General features: G+C 41.2%; 1 protein-coding gene across 2 annotated transcripts in view; it reads right to left on the bottom strand.

Moving 5' to 3' along the window:
- ASXL1 (ASXL transcriptional regulator 1) overlaps window positions 1-19,398 on the bottom strand; it is a 68,594-nt gene extending 49,196 nt beyond the window's left edge. Inside the window, exons 1-3 of one of the 2 annotated variants that reach the window (XM_036924714.2) lie at window positions 18,839-19,398; window positions 13,260-13,342; window positions 10,878-10,986 (exon numbers count right to left, since the gene is read on the bottom strand). In XM_036924714.2, the coding sequence (XP_036780609.2) occupies window positions 10,878-10,986; window positions 13,260-13,342; window positions 18,839-18,895 (249 nt within the window). In that variant the 5' untranslated portion in view covers window positions 18,896-19,398. Of the gene's footprint in view, window positions 1-10,877; window positions 10,987-13,259; window positions 13,343-16,800; window positions 16,849-18,838 lie in introns of those variants that run through there. The other variant, XM_057502884.1, reaches the window with a different exon arrangement.
- Between the last annotated feature and the right edge of the window lie 3,302 nt (window positions 19,399-22,700).

The following is a 22,700-nucleotide window of genomic DNA, read 5'->3' as shown; positions in this document are numbered from 1 at the left end:
GGTGTGAGAGCAAGGCTGGCAGGCATTTGGGGGAAGAGCACGTCAGACAGCTGAAACAGCAAGGGCAAAAGCCCTGAGAGATAGAGTGCAGCATGTTTAAGGATCACCAAGGAGGCCACTGTGCTCATCAGCAGAGTGAACCAGGGGGACAGGGTATGAGGAAAAGGAATGGGAAGCAGATCACGTTAAGGGAATTGCAAGCAAATCTAAGGATCTGGGCCTTTATTCTGAGTGAAAGGGAGTGGGGGTGACACAGGAGGATTTTGAGCAGAGGAATGACATGATCTGATTGACATTTTAAAAAAATCTTCCTGGCTTCCTGGCTGAGGATGACAAGAGTAGAAGCAAGAGAGCAGCCAGGAAGCTACTACAATAATCTAGGAGAAGGATGATGGTGGCTTACACCAGGATGGGGGCAGGGGGAGTGGTAAATTGGGATATAGTCTGAAAGTTAAGCCAACAGGATTTACTGATGACTACATCTACCCTAAGAACAAAAGAAGAGGCAAAAATAACTCCAAGGTTTCTGACCTAAGGAAATTAAAAAATGGAATTCTCACTAACAGATATAGGCAAGACAAAGTGGAAGGGTTTGAGGTGGGAAAATTATAAGATGGGTTTTGTACATGTGAATTTTGAGATGCCATTAGTATCCAAATAGTTGAGTAGGCAATTGAATACTTTCGAGGCTGACGTTCAGGGAGGAATATCCAAGGTGGGGATATAATGTACAAGTTGGTGGTGACAGAGAAAGAGAGAAGCATAGGCAATAAGTCAGCAAAACAAAGGAAAAAGAAATCTAAGTGTTGCAGAAGGAGATATGGGAAAAAAACAAGCAGATTCATCCCCTAAATTCCAAACAAACTCTCATAATTTAAGCCGGGTACCATAGCAGATAAGGAGGAGGTATGGGGTGAGAAGGTATGGGCTGTAAAAAGTCTGCATTAGGAGGAGACAGACACCCCGTTACTCCAGCACCATGCACCTAAATGATAACCACGACCCACTGATGGAGGAGACGAGTGAACCACACAAGCACAATGCACTGAACGTCCCACTATTATTTAAGAGCCTGACTCTCAAGAACAGGCCCTCAGCCAAGGATCATCAGACGTCTGAGTTAGGCACACAGGGTGAAAAAAGACCCACAGTGAAATATGTTATCATGGAAAAGATCCTAAAAGCTTTCAGGGAGAGACAGTAGAAAAGTGGGGGAGGGGAACACATACAGAAGATTAGGAATCATATGGCCCTAGATTTCAAAAGCAACATTGAACATTACATTACTTTGTTCACTTGAGAAAATAAAGCTCACACTTCAACAGACGTTTTCAAATACTCCATTCCAAGGAAAAGAGATCCTAGTAAACATTCCATACTACATATTTCAATTTTGATACTAAATAGTACTAAATGATAGTACTAAAAATTACTATCCTGAAGCAATTCAACTGTTTGGCTGTTACGAACCAAGTTATAACAATCTCCTTCGTGTTTTTCCACCTCATTTATCCAATGAACATTTACTGAACATCTACTATGAGAGATGCTGCAGATAATAGTCAAGAACAAAATAAAACAGATTTGCTGCCCCAAGGCCTAGTCAGGAGAGCCGTATCAAACAATTGCCCAAATAATCACATACTATAAACTTACGAGTGATAAGAAGTTAAAGTTCAGGGGACAACAGGAAAATCCAACTTAGAGGTAAGGCTCCACTGAGAAACTGACATTTAGGTTGAGACCCACAGCCATGCAGAAGTGTAGGGAAGAGGGTTCCCGGTGGGAAACCCTAAAACTGGAAAGAGCTTCAGGAATTCAAAGAACTGAGAGAAGGGCAGTGTGGTGAACACTTGTTGCTGTGGGAAATCACTGACAGGTATGAAACAGTAGTGTGTCATGATCAAATTACATTTTTAAAAAGTTCCCCTGGCTGCTGTGTGGGTAAGAGGAGTACAGTGGATTCTGAGGGGGCAAAAGTGAAAGCAGACCAGGCAGGAGCTATTTCAGTCCCCAGCACATGACGCTAACCTAGACTAAAGTGGTGACGATGGAAATGTGACCCAAAAAAGGGTAGAAGTTTCAAAAGGAGAGTTGTCAGTTCATTTACTAAAGAAAAACTGGTGTGAAGAGCCAAAGAAAAGACAGAAACAAAAAGAGGTAACTGACACTTAAAAGCACACATTTCAAAGACCACCTATTACAATTAAATTGGGAAACACAGCATCCCCCAGAACAAGAAAGCAGACATTTTTTGCTATTTCTTTCCTGCCTCGTGATGAACAAAGAATTTGAAGCGATTTTTTTCAAGGTATGCTTCTCAAACTTTGAGAACTAACTCATTAAGTCAGAACTTTCAACCTCCAAACGTGTCCTCCATGTGTTGAATACAAATCTCCCAATAACCAAAAATGTGACTTTGTGTCATTTACTGAAACTCCTACGGGCTGTGCCCCCACTAGTACAGAAGAAGGAAACTTGTTTCAAAAAGACCAGCATGAGGAGTATGATACCCGTCTGCAATATAGTCAGCACTCAAGTAAACATCAGTTTTCCATCTTTCTTGCAGATTTAGCTAAGCTAGAATAAGAAGCAACTTTCTTAGACTAAACAAGTTCCTCAAATAACACTCTCAAAAAGTCTTATCTAAATAATTAAGATCGAATGCAGTTTTCATATTGGCTGACTCAAAGAAAAGAATTAACTGTTTTTTCAAACAGTCTCAAGGAGGCCTAGAGCATGCACAATCTCATTTTCCTAGAACCCTGATGCTTTAAAATCACACTTTAGGAAAAAAATGTGTAACCATTTTGTTTTAAAAATGTAATCACTTTAGCAACCCCAAAACATTATCCTGCCCACCCCCAAGCTGCCACAAAATCATTCCGGTGACAATGCTTTCCAAACCTCTGTTACCTGACCTTTACCACTTCATTCTTACAGGACTTTGAACTTCAGGAGGTAAAAAAAGACAAAAGGCAGTTCATCTCTTAGGCATAAAACCAGAATCTGACCAGAGCTCGGAAAACAATCAAGTTCTCTCTTCTACCTGAGCTAGCTGGGAATCCTGCTAGACAATGGCATATCTCTTTCCCCAAAGGTGGAACCAGCCGTCCCTAGAAAATTACTTGAAACAAAAAAGGCACCTTTTTACCACTGGAGGGGTCAACGCCTCCATCAGAACCAAACCATGCTACCATTAACAAGAGCAAATGGTACTGGCTCTACTAACTGGGCCTTTGATGCCCACCTCCTGCAGGAGAGTGAACAGGATTTGCACTGAACAGCCAGCCTCCAGTAAAGACCAAACACATCACAAAAGAGCAAGAAAGAAACTATCCAGTATCCAGGACTGCCTTAGTTTTCACACAAAATAGTCTAGATGCTAGAATGTGAGCACAAGAAGGATTTTCACTGAATTTTTACTCTAAGGGGTTTTCAACGGAGCTCCAGGGCCTGGGAAAGATGCCTTGGGTGCCTAGGACAGAATGTACGAGATGGAAAGGCTGGGCCCTCATGCTTGTCGCAGAGCTCTATTTATTACTCTGCAGCTCCATTTCATGAGATAAAAGGGTTTTACACCTGAAATATTTAAACCACCAATCTACTTCAACGCCTCAGTGTTAGAGACAAAGAGAGAAATGGAGATACTCAGTAAGACATGAGGTGCTATGCTGGAACCCAGACCTTCACTCCTAACTGAGCACTTTTACTACCACCATATAGCATTCAGTCTGGTGTAGAAAAGAACACCTACGATCAGAATGCCAATATAATTAACGCAGAGTGAAGAAATTCAAAACAACCAGTCAGAACTAAAGAGTTCACATCTAAGGAAGGAAGAACTACTTTTGCTTAACAATTGTAAGAATTTTCATTAAAGAGAGCAACAACGACATTTTGAGAACTATCAAACTATCATTTTGAGAAGCATTTATACAATGCTTCAAAAAACTGAAGTGACCAAAGGTCATAAAACCTGAAGAGAATTTACTCTAAACTCGCATAAAGAAGAGAAATGAAACTCAAAAGGTGAGGCCCTGGGTTCATTCTAGTTCCAACTTGGCCACATGCATTTGTCACATAGATGTATGGTCATGGATAAACCATTTAATTTTTTAGAAGCTCACTTTTCTATCTGCAAAATGAAAATGAGTTGGATAATATGAGAATCCCTCCCACACTAAAATTCTAGAATTCCAAGCATTACCAAGATTATGTATTTGATAAAGCTAATACAGACTAAGACATTATCTAAGTAAGTCACTACCATTTTCAATGAAAGTAGATGTTCTTTTTTTCTAACAAGATGATCAAAGTTCAAAACTCTAGAAGGAATAACAACAGGATATCTAAAACATACCTAAAATGCTTAAACTGTTTCTAATGGCTCAGTTTCTGCCTTCAGCAATTAAGAGGAACCAGATTATAGCCATAGTCTGGGAAAGATTTATTTTTAATGTCAGCAGATTCTTTCAGATTTATGTGAAACTGCTCTAAAGAGAGCAAGGAAAAAAAGGGTTCTTAGAAATTGACTTGCTGAGAAGGAAAAATAACCCAAAATATGCATATTCTATAATTAACTGATATAAAGAAAGGTGAAGTACAAGGAGAACTAGCTGCCTCAGACTTTGATGATGCCATCTTCTACTTTTCATGCAGCCAGTATTTATTAAGTACCTAGTATATGCCAAACACTGCAGATACAGTAAAAATAAAGTTCCAGCACTTACATTCTAGTTAGGGGAGGCTAACAATAGACAAGTAACTAAACAATTTCTGATACCAATAAGGCTATGAGTCGAACAAAACCTTCACAGTGTTGTGGAATTAGAATGGCAGTTAGAGAAAGCTTCACTGAGAAGATACTTTTGCACTGAGAACCAAATGACAAGAAGTTACCATAGAGCTCTCCAGGCAGAGGGGCTAGCAAGTGCAAGGGCCCTGAGGTGGATTCAAGTTTGGGGTGTTTCAGTGACAGTGAAAGGCCAGGGTGGATAAAGTATAATGACCAAGAGGAAAGTGCTATGAGAGCAGATCACAGGGGCAGGCAAGGACCAAGCAGGACTGTGACAGATGATCTGCCTTTTTAACAGCCCCCTCTGCTTGCTGTGCACCTATCAAAAATCAAAATGGATTCTGACACTGCCTCTATGGTTTTATTGTATCTAAGTCTAGGCTTGCTCCATTTGTTCCCCTCAGTATTTAATGGTAATATAGTCTTGAAATTGCTGTGTGGAGTTATATATGAATATTTTAATTATAGTTATATAAACAATATTGAGAGACTGCAACAGTTACCTTCCTCTCTTCCTCCATTTGCTTTTTCCTTTCTTTTATTTGCAGACTGTGGATTTTAATGGATGGTACTTCAAGCATAATCGTCTATTTCTTTCACCAAGAAAATGTTTTTTATACTTAAAAAAAAATTCTATATATTAAAACAATTTTATAAATTTAACTGGACTTGTTAATTGAATTAAAAGACCCTGAATGCTGAGCCCTATATCACCACATAATAACAACTCAGGTAACTTTTCAACTTGAGCACCATTCCACAATAAAACTGAGCAATGTTAGGCGACTGCTGGAATGACCCCTCTCCAGCCCAAGTTAAAATGACCAGTGACAGAGCCACCGAGTCACAACAGCAGAGTAGTTCGGCATGCAAGTCCTAAAAATGTAGAATACTAATAAAGGAACTCACGGCGGATTTATAATAAAAAGAAATCTCAAGTGTAAAAAAAATTATATAAACCCTACCTCTAACCAGCCAATGATGGACACTGACAGCTGACTTTAGGAAAAGCGTAAGAAAAGCAATTCAAAGCATGGACAGATTTCATCTATCCCATCCATCCCTGAGGACTAGCTCTGAAGATGGAGGCAAGCATCTATACGTAAAGTGTCGAATGTACCATCACATTACCCAGAACAACTTTTTATCAGAGGAAGAACTGTGTGACATACCCAAAAAGACTCCACAGTTTACCAATAAGCCTTTGGAAATCACAGATAAGCCACACAATGTATCCAGAACTGGAAAAACTTCTATTTTCAACTAAGCAGCAAAGCCACATGGATAAATAAAATTCTGATTTTTGACAGCCCACTAGAAGAAATTTCCAGCAGTGGGGAGAAAAAGTACTAAGCCATTCCACACATGCTTTACCTTAGCACAAGCGAAAACTGAGGCAAAGAAAATGCCAGAGGATTTCAGAGGTGTTGCTACCACCTTCAAAAGGAAAAGTGAGAAAAGAAAGTTAAAAAATTTGCATCTTCCTATTGCTTGTTACAGGCAAGATCCTGACCTAACTACCCCTAGGAAGACCACTTCAAAACATCCCGTCACTCCCATCTTCCACTGCTGAGTGGCTCTGCGCTACAACATGTAACAGCAGATACGATCTAGCAGCAAAGCATAAAGAAGTCTGGAAAGAACCAAGACTTCTGCACTTTTCTAGTCCTTCAAAAACGTATTTAATTCTACACGAAAACTGACCTGGACTGTTAAAAAATATCAATGCCATGAAAGACAAAACAAGGGAACTGTTCTACATTAAAGGAGATTTTAAAAAGACAAGACAATCAGATATAATGCATGATTCATGATTGTATGCTGGACTGAGAAAAATAAGCTATGAAGAATATTTTTGGAATAACTAGAGAAAATTTGAATATGGACTGTATATACTACTGTGTCAATGCTGTTTCTTGACTATGATAATGATATTGTGGTTATGTAAAATAATGCCTTGTTTTTAAGACATACGTTCTAAAATATTGGGGGTGAAGTACCAGTATTTGATAGCACTTTCAAATGATTCTGGGGGAAAAAAGCACACATATTTAAGAGAGGAATAATGTAAATATGGCTGGCATATAACTATCAGTAAGGAAGCTAGAAGAGTGAAATGTTCACTATGGTACTCCTTCAGTTTTTTGACAGGTTTGAAATTTTTTTTAAATAAATAATAGAGGATAAAAGGAAAACAATGTACTCAACACTACCTTGGACTAGAACGTTTATTAGAGAGACCTGGGTTCTCAAGTGACCAGAGTGGTAATCAGTTAGTTTGGATTCGGGGTATCGTTTCTTATCCGTTCCTGAATGACAATAGTTAACGCCTGCACAACATCTGGAAGTTAGCATGCTGATAATGAGGCATTTAACAGGAGACTAATAATTACCCCGCATTCATAACCCAAAATCTAGAATCCTAGTACAGTCCTTAAAAAGAATAAGGTATATCTATATATACCATCATGACAAAGACATTAAGTGAATAAAGCAAGCACCAAAGGTATAAGGAAAGTATGATCCAATTTTTTCAAACATTATTAATGTAAATTATTACTTAGGTTACACGTAGCAGAATTTATGGGTTACTTTCATTTTTACCATTTCATTTTGCTTTCTGCTGCATTTGCAAAAATTGCTTTTCTAACAGGTCAAAATGTTAAGACACACACACAGATAATTAAACAAGCTAAAATTCTACCAAAGCCACAGCAGTGAACACCTTTCATTTTGGCTGAGATACAAGCTAGATGCCAGAAGTAGATCTAGTCCATCAAAATGATGAACAGTTGGCAAAACTAGACAGCTATATGCAAGAAAATGAAACTGGATTATTGTCTAACCCCATACACAAAAGTAAACTCGAAATAGATTAAAGACTTGAATGTAAGTCAGGAAACCATAAAACTCTTAGAAGACAACATAGGCAAACATCTCCTGAATATAAGCATGAGCAACTTCTTCCTGAACCCATCTCCTCAAGAAAGGGAAACAAAAGTAAAAATGAACTCATGGGACTACATCAAACTAAAACGTTTTATACAGCAAAGGACATCAACAACTAAACAAAAAGGCATCCTACAGTATGGGAGAATATATTTGTAAATGACATATGTGACAAGGGGTTAACATCCAAAATATATAAAGAACTTACATACCTCAACACCCAAAAAGCAAATAACCCGATTAACAAATGGGCAGAGGATATGAAGAGACAGTTCTCCAAAGAAACTCAGATGGCCAACAGACACATGAGAAGATGCTCCACATCACTAATCATCATGGAAATGCAAATTAAAACCACAATGAGATATCACCTCACACCAGTAAGGATGGCAACCATCCAAAAGACTAAGAACAACAAATGCTGGCGAGGATGCGGAGAAAGGGGAACCCTCCTACACTGCTGGTGGGAATATAAGCTAGTTCAACCATTGTGGAAAGCAATATGGAGGTTCCTCAAAAAACTAAAAATAGAAATACCATTTGACCCAGGAATCCCACTTCTCAGAATATACCCAAAGAATACAACTTCTCAGATTCAAAAAGACATATGCACCCCTATGTTCATTGCAGCACTTTTTACAATAGCCAAGATGTGGAAGCAACCTAAGTGTCCATCAGTAGATGAATGGATAAAGAAGATGTGGTACATATAAACAATGGATACTATTCAGCCATAAGAAAGAAAGAAATCCTACCATTTGCAACAACATGGATGGAGCTGGAGGACATTATGCTCAGTGAAATAAGCCAGGCGGAGAAAGACAAATGCCAAATGATTTCCCTCATTTGTGGAGTATAACAATGAAGCAAAACTGAAGGAACAAAACAGCAGCAGACTCACAGACTCCAAGAAGGGACTAGTGGTTACCAAAGGGGAGGGGTGTGGGAGGGTGGGTGGGGAGAGAGGGAGAAGGGGATTGAGGGGTATTATGTTTAGTACACATGGTGTGAGGGGTCATGGGGAGAACAGTGTAGCACAGAGAAGGCACCTAGTGGATCTCTGGCATCTTGCTGCACTGATGGACAGTGACTGCATTGGGGTGTGGGTGGGGACTTGATAATATGGGTAAATGTAGTAACCACATTGTTTTTTCATGTGAAACCTTCATAAGAGTGTATATCAATAATACCTTAATAAAAAAATTTAAAAAAAAAAGATTATGAACAGTATTATCAAATATCAAAACAAAAGGATAATAATAAAATACCAGAATGTAGCCATTAGTCACTAACTCATTCATTCAAGATGCATTTACTGATGACTAATTTGTACAGGACCCTAGTGGATACTGAAATGAGTTAAGACCTAGTCTCTGCCCTCACAGAGTTAACAGTCTAAGTGAGGGAACCAGACAAGCAAACCATTAGCCCAAAAAGAGCACAAAGAGTATCAAAGAGGTGACATACAACCCCAACGAGCAAGATGCTATGAAGACCAAGTAACGTAAAGCCAAAGGTAGATGAAAGGATGTACTGAGCATACCTTCAATCAATGCATCTCAGACACAGACTGCAAACTAACAGAACACCCACAGGCTTACAGCAAACTCATAAAATGGAGTAATATATTTACTGAAATATTAAAATTAAAGTGAACAAATTCAATTCAGCTAAAAAATGTATTAAGTATGGACTATGCCAGGAAATCTGCCCAGAGCCAAGTTACAAAGACAAATAAAATGGAGTCCTACTCTCAATGTGTTCACAGAAAAAGGTGTTTCTCTTCCCTCTTAAAATAGAAACATGCCATCAGCTAGCACATTTGTAATATATATAATAATGCATAATTATAATTATATATAATTACATATATATAACAATATATAACAAAAAAGCCATTAATAAGGAATTAAGGATGAGGAACCTGAAGGAATACCATAAAAGCTGCCATTTATTAAGGACTGACTATCAGTGCTGCATGCACCAGCCTAAGAAAATCCATCCTACGTTACAAAGCTAGGTTTTGAACTCAGGGCTCTGTCTCTTAAGGCCCATTACATTATGCTACCTCTTAACAAAAAAAGCTTGAAATATTAGAAATAAAAACAACATAGAGAACAGCACAGACATCTGAACATAAGATTAACATTTGATGTGTACTTAGAGATCGTTTTATGACTACAGGTTACATAGCTGGTATTTGCTGAAGTGTTTAATTTTGAATTAAACAAGTCTACCAAGAAAACAAAACTCAAGGGGAAAAGTTTGTATGTGGACTACTGCAATTTAAAACTACATTACAAAGAGCATAAGGGTCAGCATCAAATTTTCAGTTTCCTCAAAATCAACAGTCACCTTATGTCTAAATCAAGGGTCAGCAAACTACAGCCTCAAGCCAAATCTGGCCTGCTGCCTGTTTTTGTAAATAAAGTTCTATTGAAACTCAGCCATGCCCATTGGTTTGTGCATCATCTATGGCTGCTTTCCTGCTATAGTGTCAGAGTTACATAGTTATGATAAAGATAGTATGGTCCACAAAGCTTAAATATTTATCATCTGGCCCTCTACAGAAAAAGTTTGCCACCCCTGGTTTAATGACAGCCATAGATAGCACAGAGGGTAGAAAAATAATCAGTCTGTTCATTTTAGCTCTATTTAAGCTTTATGATGGACTCTACTGAAGTAATTAGTGTTACTTAGTAAATGCTAATGAGTTTTTAGACTTCCATAAGTATGTCCACATTTTAGTTATTTTTCTACAGAGTAGGTCTTACTTTAGTTGCCCACCAATTTATCTTTCATAGCATTATTACCAATGAAATCCTAATTAAGGCACATCTACAATTATCTACACACATACTTATCCGTCTACTGCATACAATCTACAAAGACATAAACAGAAAAAGCTGACTATAGACACAATAGCTGATATGACTAAATAATTCCTAATACCCTATTCACACTAAAACACCTCAGTCAAAGTGTCATTTAGGACCAACAGCATCAGCATTATCTGCCTGCTTAGTAGAAATGCACATTAGTGGGCCTCAGCCCAGAACTACCAGGTGATTCTCTATGTACACTAAAAGTTAAAGAACAACTGTACTAAAACAGAGTTTATATTACTTACCTTGAGTGTGAAAAGACTGATGCGGCCAGGCAGTTTATAAAAGAGCCCCTCTCCTCCTCTTGAATTGGAATGTAGCATGGCATTGAGACACGCAAGAGGAGATGTCCCACTGTAAAAACATATAAGGATGGATGAGGATCATAAATCCATATGCCTACTTACTCAAAGATCTACTGCCCTACAGTTCATTTCTTAAACAAGAAGCAGAGCAAGAAATATAAGAGAAAATGACAATTCCACTTTGGAAGTAGAAAAGAGTTATAAATGAAATTCATATAAATCATACCCAGAAAGCTCTGGAATAAGACATGTTATGTGACAGCCTGCTCCACACCTGACACTTCTTTAGTGCCTTTTGACAATGCAAACCAAATTCTTAAGAAACTTAGAAACACTACACAATGATTTTTCAAATTCACTCAGGAGCTTTAAAAAAAACACATTACCCAATATTTTTATAAAATTTTTAAAATTAAATTTTAATAGTAAAAACAAAACCAAGAGTTTCGTAGCCTCTGTAATTCAACCTGCAGATCATGCTCAGAAATTGCCATATTAACATTACAAACACAAGCCCACAGAATCAATGGTGCTGTCCCAAGAAAACAAGCACACCTTTTTTTTCCAGTTAAATATTTTCTAGTAAGTACACAAAAGGAACAGTATTTCATTTCTTTTTCTCTGTTGGGAAAGGGAAAGAACAGATTTTATTCTACATCTACCCAGGAGCAATAATTTAAATCTGAATATCAAAAAAAAAAGAGGTCAAAGAGATCTGGGTATCCAATAGTGCTCAAATATTACACCAGAAAAAAGATGGCATATTAAGTTATGTCATGATCACTGCTACAACAGCAGTCACAAAACAATGACAACTCAGTGACTTAGAGGCTACTTACTAAATCATAAAATAGAAAAGCTATCAAAAATATAGACTTGTCATTGATATTAACAGGTTTGACACTAGCCCATTAGTGCCAGGGTTCACCTGCGCACCTTCTCTTCCCACTCCCCAGCATGTTAAAAAAGTATAAATATCTTAAGTAAAATCACTTAGCATTTTTCAGAACCAGAGGCCCTAATTTATGCAGAATGTTAAAAATAAATTCTGAATCTAAAAAAACTATTTAAAAAAAACCTATTACTTATTCTGCTTTGGAACACACTGGATGCTAAAAAGATTTTCACCAAGAACCAATCTCTAAAAGAAACCCTGTACAGAATCTGGAGTATCAAGTGGGTGTGCTAGCATATCTGCTACAAGGGAGAAGAGCATGCTGGCACAGTCCTGCGAACAGTGTGACTCCTACACACTATACCTCTGTCTACAAATTACAGTGCTGCTCACTCATCACAAGCCACTGTGACTGCTTCATAATTCCTATAAGAGCAAGAAGCAGAAACAAGTTTCTCAATTCCATCTGTCCCAAAGGGACTAATTTACCTTCTATAGGCATTGTGGTCCAACAGCAGTGCAAGACAGCAGCATGATAGGAAATAGCCCAGAAAAACAAAAATAAAACACAATTATGACACTACACAGTGCATAGTACCATTCAAATGAATGTGATTTAGACAATCCTGATCTACCTCCACCCCCCAAAATGTCAACTCAAGAACGTTTGAACTGAAAACTGCAAAGTAAGGATCTTTTAACCCTGAACAGTCAATTTCGAGCAGCTAAAGCATAACCAGAAAATATCTATCTATGCTGTTTGTTCTGAGTCCCAACAACAGACTATATTGCATTTAAGAAAAAATAAAAAGGTTGGAGTGAGGGTGAGGAGAGAAAAGGATTAAGGACCATTACTGGTTTTTGTGCCTGAAATTCCTTTTTGTTTCTAACTTGTTGCTTCTCTGGGAAAACTACATCATAAGAAAATCAAGTCACCCCAAATTTAGTATAATCATGTCACAAATGGCTAGAATCAGAAGGCAGGAAAAAACCAGTGGGTTTTATGGTAATGAGACCCCCTTTTTGTTCCTAAAACAAAGGACTTTGGAGATTCAGCACAGGGAGAAGGGTAGTTTTAGACACAATAGAGACTATCAGAATCAGCCCCTTCCCTATTACTGAAATTTCCAAACCAGAGCACAAGAGAAAACAGCCCTATTCCTTAGACAAGAAATAAGCTCCACATCAAGAGTTAAGGAAAAGCAAGAACGGGGAAAGCCGCTGCATCTCTGATGGAAACAAATGGATGTTCACCACTCCTACCCACCAACTCAGGGAACACACAACCTGGGAGACAGTTCCACACTACCACCAGACACACGAGCACACACACGTATAGGCACATGGGGACTCCCTCAGATAACTGCCCGACTACAGAGACACATTCCTATGACACCCTCATGTTAAGCAGTAAGAGCAATACAAACCTCATTTCCTTTAGTCCTTCTGTCTCTATGACCTGTAGAATCTGTTTTGGTGTCATTGGAGCATCCGAGTAGTTTTCTAGTACCTGAAGAAATATAAATGCTTTGATTTCAGTGTGCAGTTTCCCATGACAGCCATCAATCTATCATGAGCTCCAGTTGTGCTATGAAGTACCACTGTTGACTCATTTTTCCACCCATGAAAATTTCTTCAGAAACCAAATTATACGTGTATCTACCTAGTTGCCAAAAGTGACTGCAGTTAGTTAGCTGAACTATTCTAATTCTCAATTGTAAGAACACACATATCTTCTTAGCGTACATGTTATGGTATATGGGGCCTTAGCAAATCTGTTGACTGCTTAACTTGATGCTGTTAATATGGCTGGGCCACAGGATACACACACTACACAATAAATTATAAGACAAATACATTCAGCAGGTTTTCTTTCCCACATCTTTAAATGATGAGTATTGCGACTGGGTCGTGAAATTCTGATGTTAAGTGCCACAGTACATTTTGCCATTTGGCAATGCAATGCTATGATTCTGTATGATTGGTACACACAAAACAATGAGAAAGAGAACGTCCTTTTTATGTTTACATCAGCCATAACTAAGTCATGGCAGTAGTTTCTTAATGGGCAGCTGCGGCTCTCTCACTTTAAGAAGTTGAGTTGCTTTCTAAATGTTATCCTTCTCAGGGAGAAAATAGAGGCTGCCGCTATCTTTGTACCATCTCTACCTGTGCGGCTACTGGGGTTACTCCAAACCTCGCTAACATATGGCAGTCATTTCACAACTGTAACAACTAAGCACTGTTCTGTCACAAATAAAGCTGAAAGCAAGAAGTCTGACAGGACTGCTGCTGAAGATTGTGTCTGTGTAAGAACATGAGCCCTTAGCACTAAAGGAAGTTGAGTTTTGGAGAAATAGGTGCTGAAATAAAACCCCTATATACCAATGGCCCCATTCTTAGCCTCTCTTTTTTCAATTTGTACATTCTCCTTGGATAACATTATCGTCTCTCAAAGTCTCAAGTATGACCTAACTTCTGATTGCTCCCAAGTCTCTCCCTCTACCCTAGGTCTCTCCCCAGGGTTCAGATTCAAATATTCAGTTCTGCACTGGATGTTCCCCCTTTGATCGTCTACTTAAAATTCATCTCCACTCTTCATTCATCTGCCCTCTTCTTCCAATATTCCCTACCTTGATTGCAGCCTACTCACCTAATTCAGAAAATAGGTGTCATCCTTCACTGTCCCCATCCCCAGTGCCCATTGCCAGTTTCTTTTACCTGACCCAACACAGCAGCTCCTTGCTAATATCCCTGCAACCAGACCTGCTTTCATTAAAGCTCATCCTTTCTGTGTTGCCATCCTTCCTTTAACAAATACATGAATTGCTTTGTGCCAGGGACAATTCTAGGAATTCATGAGTAAACAAAGCCAAATCCCTGCTCTTGCAGAACTTACCTGCTATCTCCTGAAGTCAACCCAACAAAACAAACTTTCGCGCTTTAAAATCCTCCAACAGCAGCCTATACACATACAGCAAAAGCTGAAGCGTCCCAAGTCCACTGGTCCCACTGGGAAAGCACAGGGTTTAGAACCAGACAGACTTGGGATTCAAAATCTGGCCTTCTAAACTTGGCCAAGTTACCCAACCTGAGCCTTGGCTCCCCCATTTGTAAAGGAAGGACACTGATGTGTTCCTCTCAGAGTTGTTTTACAGATTAGAAATAATGCATGTAAGCACCTATAGTGCCTGGCACAAAATAGGTGCTTACTGGCCTGATATACAAGGCCCTCACAATCTGGTCTTTCCTTGTTTACCAAAGTGATACTCCACAAATTTTATGTTCCAATAACCATGCACAGTTCTACCCAAGTCCCACTCTCCACCCTGCAAGTAAACACGCACACACACGTGCGCGCGCACGCGCGCACACACACACACACACACACTGTGCTTAGGCTATGTCTTGTCACCAGTTGCTCCTCACAACCTCTGTGATGGGCCTCTTACTCACCCTTCAAAATTCAGTTTGGAAAGTCCCTTCCTCCAGAAAGCCTTCTAACTTCTGATGAAAATTAAAATACAATTTATCTTCTAAAGCAGGACACTTGAAAGTGAAAGAAGGAACTATTCATAATTACACATGAACAACAGTAAGTAGGAACTAGGACGTCTGTTTACCATTTATGCATCTATGATGCACTTATGCCTGTAGCAAAATTGTGTTCATGGGTCTGAACCTTCCCCACCCCCAGAAGACTGACTATAAGCTCCTCAAGGACAAACTGCATCCATCTTTGTATTCCAAGAACCTAAGTGCCAAGTTAGGCAGTGTTGACTTGAACAAAGCTACAATAAACCCTGGTACAAACTACCAACATTCACTGCCAGAGAATTCATTTCTTTGATACTAATTAAGTGTGAGCTGAGCTGGCAAATTTTTGTAGGAGGGTAATTTTTTTTTTTTAAGAAGCATTACTCTGAAAAATTAGTTACCGATTATTTAAACAGCAGTCAGGAAGAGCCTGAGAATCTAAGAAACAAAATCTCTAAAGGAAAGTTACATCAAAAGATATAAAAGTACTCACTTTTATTAAAACTGTATATGCCTCCAGCTTTTAGTAAAACAATTCAGCAGTGTTCTATTCCTAGTCTCTTTCTACAGCAAGCTTTAAAAAGAGAGAAAAAAAAACCTCTTTTCCTACTTCAAAGGGGAAAAAAAAGGTTTGATGTAAGAATGGTCAGTCATGAATCAAAGTGAAAGATAAAGCGTGCAGTGAAGAGTTTCTCAAAGCCAGGGAGGATCCATTAATGGGCATTCAATTTAAAGGGAAATCCTCTTGGCTATTTCTCCCAAACAAATTGTTCCTAACAAGCAGGAGGATTTCTACCCATCCAACCCCCTAGAAGTCTACCTCTTACATCGAGAAAAGACAATACTACAAAATGTTTGAGAGTATCTACTTCTCAACAACATAATTAACATCTGCAAAAATCAACCTCGTGGAGACTACTACACTACTGAAATTCTCCAGAAGTCTATTCTTTCCTACTAGAAGTAGTTTTTAAAAGGGTTTCCAGTATCACTCTCGCCACCAATCTGGGCAAAGTCAGGAGCAATATGAAGCAAGTGCATCTGATTGTCATGGCAAGCATTCCAAATTCACTTGTCCAAAGAGGAGATTTAATCTACTGCCCTACTATTACAACTCACACTAGTCAAGCTGCTCTCTGTCCAGTGTAGGCTCTCATGACCTCTCCAGCACTCCAGTTGGTTAGAGCAGTTTTTTTTTAATGGAGAGAGGATTCTAAAAAGAGCCTCTCACCCACCAACTGGTTCCAGGTCCCATCTAAAGAGACAGAAAATTCTAAAACCAAAAAATAATAGAAAACATGCAAAATTATGCACCATGTTCCCATGAACATGCAAGTTTCTTTTGCATGTTTAAGTGTACCACAAAGTAATTCCTACTCACATTATAACTTTTTAATGACGAACCATGGAAGAAAAAGAGAAAGAACTTACTTGGATAATGTGGTATGAAGTTGAGCCAACCATAAACAAGAAACAGCAACCTGGATACTGGGAGTTCAGATCACAGTAAATTCAAGAACCTAAAGAGGCTTAGCAGAACAGTCCTAAAGTCTTTCAACTAGTAAGAGCCAACAGAGCTTTGAAACAGACAGACTTCAGAATTCTGTCAGAACATAAATAAGCAAGATTTAAAGGTACTTTCACCTACCTCTAACAAGTAAAACTCTGGCAAGCAGAGTTCCTTTTGGTGCCCAGAGTCATAAACACCTGCCTAACAGGAACTCAGCGGAAGAATATCAAAGAACACCCAAGACTCAACCTCAGGGAGAAAGAGCACACATTCTTTTGGCTCTCTCCTGCTCTCCTTCAGGCCTAATGTTTCCAGGTGAAGCAACACTGAAAAAATCCTCAAGTTTCCAAGAGATCCTGAAAGCTAGCCAAAGCTTCCAATTTTGATTTAACCAGAAAAAAATATTTAGGAACTTCAAAATCTTCAAATTTGATGAGACAAACCAAAGCAAATTAACGGAAGCACAAAACTTCAGCATATAAACAATTGTTATTTCTGTTCCTTGGGCAACAAAAGTCAGGGGAAGATGATCAGGAACACCAGCGAAAATTCTCCTATAAATTGAACAGCATTAGCAGTAATTCCTGTAGGTCAATAACTGAGTTTTACAAGCTTTAAGAAAAAACTGACCATACATAGATTTGTAACAACTCTCAACACATAATCACCTTTTTTTGTACAATACCTTTAAAGCAGGAATCTCAATAAAATGAAAGATTACAAGTAGCGCTTCATTCATAATTAAAAGCAAATTACAGCAATTACATATAAACTATGGGGTGTCAAAGGACAAGTATGCTATCTACCCAATAACCCTGTTCTGTGACAGTTCTGAGAAAGTGACATCTTTGGGAGTACAACCTGTTCCCACTCTCATCAGCCAGACTTCATAGGAACATGTCTCAGGGCCTCTTAGCTTTGTGGGTACAAACCCAAAAAGAAGATACTTCACTTGTAAGTACTCTGAGGCCTTGAAAAGGGAAAATTTACAACCCCCCATTATACAGCCTCACACACTCAAATTACTCTTTCCTTTGCTAAATCCTCAGTAAGCCGCATCTTCAGACACTCCATCTTTGTCCAATACTTCATGTATACAAGCACCAGGACACTAAGGAATGGAGAACACATACGTTTTCGCAAAGTGTAGTCAGTTCTCTGCAGAGTACCCATCTTCAATCTAGCATATTAAGTAAAACACTCTAGTCAGCATTTCTCAAAGTGTGATCCGTGGGCCACCAGCATTAGAATCAACCTGGGAAGCTGGTTAATTCTAGCTTAATTCTAGATACTAAGGCTCTAACTCTACAATCTCAGGCTCTAACTCTACAATCTCAGACTCTTTAAGTCCTAGTAGGGCCCTAGGACATGCATTCCTAACAACCTCCCCAGGTGTCCCCGCAGGACACTAAAGTTTGAGAACCAGCTGCGTTCAAGCTGGAAGTACTTAATGTCCTCCACATACCCAGTTTAGATTGGGAAAGCTCAAAATGCCATTCGCGTCCTTCAAACTGGGGGCTCTTTCCCACCCCTAGAGTCAAACGCACCATCCCACTGCCCACCAGGAGGCGAGGGAGGGGCTTCCAACCCTTCCCGGAAACCTAACTCCCAGCGCAAAACGAAGCTTCCCCGACCCCCAGACGCTGCCAAATAGTGGGGGAGGGGAGGCTGGGGCCCCGCCGCCCGAAGGGGGAGGAGCCGGCCTGCCAGCTCGCCCTTCCGCAGGAATTTAAAGAGGTTGGGGTTGGTGGGGGGAGAGCGTGCAGAAAAAGGCGCCACATCCTACCCGGCCCCCAGTCTCTCCCCACCCAGCGCCTTGCGGGGTTGTCCCTTTCCTTGAGGTGGCCCCGCCCCCTCCGCGGAGGGCAGGGCTTTGCCCCTCCCCCTCCCGGTGGAGGGTGCTCAGCGAGCCCACCCCCCACACCCCCTACCGAGCCCCCCGCTGGCAGCCCGCCTCACCAGGCGCGCGGCCTCGGCCCACGTGCGCTCCTTCTTCCTCTTCTGTTTGTCCTTCATCCTCCTCCTCCTCCCTGGCGGCGGCGGCGGTGGCTCCACGCGGGACCTCCGGGCGGGGCGGGCGGCAAAGGCGCGGGGCTGGGGTGGCGGCGGCGGCGGCGGCGGCGGCGGCGGCGGGGGGCGCGTGGCGGCGGCGCGCGAGGACGGGTGCGGCCGGGGAGAGGGGGCGGGCGCGCGGGGATCGGCTGGCGCGAGGGCGGCGGGGGGGGAAGGGTGGCGGCGGCTCCACGCGCCCGCGCTGCGTCAGTCGCCCACGGTGGTGGCGGCGGCGGCGGCGGCGGCGTTAGCCCCGCGATCGCTAAGGAATGCGGCGGCTCTGCATAACCACGGGGTCAGAGGTCACGGCTCCGGCCTCCGCTTTCCCGCTTTGCTGAGAGGCCGAGACAGGACTGGCTGCGGGGCAGGAAGGCGAGACGCGGCTTTCCCTTCGGCGCCCGGGTGCGTGCGTGTCCGCCGTGGGTGTGTGTGAGTGTGTGTGAAGAGTGAGGAGGGGGAGTGTGGTTTTTTTTTTTGAACAAAAACAAACCGAAAGGGTGGTTGGGAATCGTAGTCCCGGATGCCTCTCTGGGCTCCCCCGCTCCGGAAGAATATGGCTGCTTGAAACGCTTGGACCACAGTTCCCGGCGTGCCCCGCGGCCCTTCTTTTCCGCCTTCGCCTCCCTCCCGCCGCCTTGTGCAAACCTTGGTCAGCAAGGGACACTGGCAGTTCTTCGGGGAAGAGATTGGGCGGAGTCTCGCGAGCTGCGGGAACTGGCCTGAGGCATTCTGGGAAGCGATGCTGGGAAGGGGCGGTGGCTGGGCTTCCCCAGCCACGTTTAACCCCTTCGGCGCTTCTCTCCTTGGGGCCGCCTGGAGCGTTAGGGTGGGGATTGAGAGCTGGCAGCTCCACTCGCGGCTCCCACTTTGGGCTTCTCCCCGCCTAAGATGTTCCGACACTTCTCGCAGGTGACGAGATAGGACTTTCCCTTTTGGTCCTCCCCTAAATGACTCACTGCCGCATAATAATGAGACAAAAAGACACTCATACCAGTAAAACGATTATTCCATGATTAATGGACCTAGACATTTCCCCATTTACTCCAGTGCTTTTATGCCGCTGTTTTTGCAGAAGCTGCACCCCCAGCCTAGAGTATACTCACCACCCGGTGAATTTGGTGGTATGATGACGGGTAGAGAACTTGGATTTGGGGGCCATACTGACCAGAATGCACTGCAAGGCCTTTCTAGAGGCAGTGCCCTGTAGAGAATATAGGCCCTGGGGTCAAACGATCTAGACTGAAATTGTGGCTAAATCACTCCCTGCCCATCGGCCTAAAATTAGGGGCTCAACCTTTCTGAGTTCAGTTTTCTAATCTACAACGGTCCAATACCACACAGCATTATTGGGATTAATATTAACATAAACCACCTGGCAGATTGAAAGAGGGTATGAAGGGGGAACTTGTCCTTAGGTCCATATAATCTGGCTTCTGGAATAAGACAATGGGAAATGTACTTATCATTTCTGAGCCTTGGTTGCAGAGGATGTGAAATGAGGTTCAGAATACCTAACACATAGCTTTTCTGTGCCTCTTTATTGAGCCAATGTCCAGAAACATTCCTAGTATCAGTACTAAACTGGATTAAAGGCCAGCTCTTAAAAACTGCAGAGGCAGAGTCAATGGCCACATTTGAAAGGTTTCCCTGGATGAGGAAACAAATCCCCCACTACCTGGTATTAGCACATGGGAGAGCCAGTGCTTAGAGAAGACCTCCACTGTGTTGCCCAGCCCCAATACCATGGAATCCAGGGCTCTTGCTTCTAATGCTTCTCACATAGAAGACTTTCATGTCCAATAAACAAAAGCCTGCAAGGTGAATAGACGACAGACGGTGAAATAAGGCATATTTTTAAATCTTCCAACTTCACCCCAAGTGGTGGAAAAGAAGAACAATCCCCCTACACCACCAAAAAAAACTGACCTGTTTTACAAAGCGTTTTTGTTTTTGTTTAAAACTACAACCAACACAGTAGCCTTTGATAAGTCATTTGGCTTGTTTCAAATGTCTTCTTAAGTAGCTTCACCCCTCCTCTGACCTCCAAGGAGTAAATAGAGAAGATTCACTCTTAAATTTACATGTGTGGTACAGGCACTGTGGTAGGCAGAATAATGTCCTCCCTATCCACCCACCGAAAATTATCTGTGCCCTAGTTACTGGAACCTATGAATATGTTGCATTCCATGGCAAAGGGACTTTGCAGATGTAATTAAGGAGCATAAAATAGGGAGATTATCCTGGAATATCTGCGTGGGCCCACTATAACCACGCAGACCTTTAAAAGCAGAAGATTAAAGGCAGAAGAGATGTTCTGGAGAGATGAGGCAGGAGAAGAATCATATTCGAAGCTGGAGAGGAACCCAACCTACATTTCTGGCCTTGAAGGGGGCCATGAGTCACAAAATGTAGGCAACCTCTAGAACTTGAGAACAAACCCTGCCAGCAAGTAATGAGACCTCAGTCCTATAACCTTGTGGAAATGAATTCTCACAACCTAAACAAGCTTGGAAGCAGGTCTTACCCCTCTTCCATCCATTCCCTCAAGTCTACAGAAAGGAATGCCACCTGTCAACACCCTGATGTAGCCTATCAGAGAACCAGATGAGCCACACACACTACACTGTCAGCCCACACAAAGCTAAGAGATATAAGTGGATGTTGTTTTAAGCCAGTAAACTTGTGGTAACTTTTTACAGTGGCAAAAGAAAACTGTGCCGGCACTGTGGAAACACCTTTCATTCTTTCAGCCGACACTGCTCGGCTCTCACAGTTGGGTCAAGCCATGGGGGAAGCCCATTGTAAATATTTCAAGGTCTCTACCCTTGCAGAATCAAATAGAAACTAATAACATCATAGTTAAGTGTGAAAAGAATATGTTCAGGGGACTGTACAAGTTATGTGTTGGAAAATTGCCTTTAGTCATTAAACCTTAAGTAGCTTTGACTTAAAGTAAATGAGACTCATGAGTTATACTCTTGAGCACCAAAAAAAAAAACCCTATACATTTTTTTTGGTGTGTGTTTTCTGTTATCACAGTTCCTTTATTACCAAGTATCTTTGGAGACAACACAGGCGCCACAGGGCACTGTAGGATAAACAGGACCTATATGCAACCCTGCCCTGCTTGGGGATGAGTCACTCTGTTCAAACTGCAGTTATGAGCAGAGCACACGTTCAGGAATCTTGAGAAACCACCATCAGACTAGGAATTCCCAAAAGGACACATACACCCGTGAACCTCACTTGAAGTAATGTATGTCAGGGGCTTTGGACTGGGTTTGAATCTTCATACAGCCATTCTCCAGCTGAGTGGTCTTGGTCAAGTTATGAAACCTCATTGACTCAACGTCCATTTGGACAAAGGGGATACCTAAACTCAAGGGGAGGAATTAGGATTAAATGGGGTCTTTGTAAAGCGCCTCACACACAGTGGAATCACTAAATGCTAGCTCTGTCTCCAAGAGGGTTTTGAGTCTGAAGTATAAAATGTGCCTCATTTTTATACTTGAATGAATCAAAACCTGGAACATCATTTGCCACTCTAATGAATGTTCTCTCCCAGAAACTCTGTCCCTGTTTTCAAGTGAAGTTGAGGTTCAGAGAGGTCAAATTACCTCCCCCAGTTCCCCGATGATTAAATGAGATCTCATTTGCTAAAACTTCCAGTGTAGTAGATGATCAAGAAATCTCCTGTACCTCAAGAAATCTCTTGTACCTTTCTTGGTTCCTTCCACATTTTACTTCTTTGTATGATTTTTTTTGTTCA

Source organism: Manis pentadactyla, chromosome 5 (assembly GCF_030020395.1).
Source record: "Manis pentadactyla isolate mManPen7 chromosome 5, mManPen7.hap1, whole genome shotgun sequence".
Lineage (NCBI taxonomy): Eukaryota > Metazoa > Chordata > Mammalia > Pholidota > Manidae > Manis > Manis pentadactyla.
Note: the sequence above shows the minus strand (reverse complement) of the source record. Positions and strands in the feature narration are given on the sequence as shown.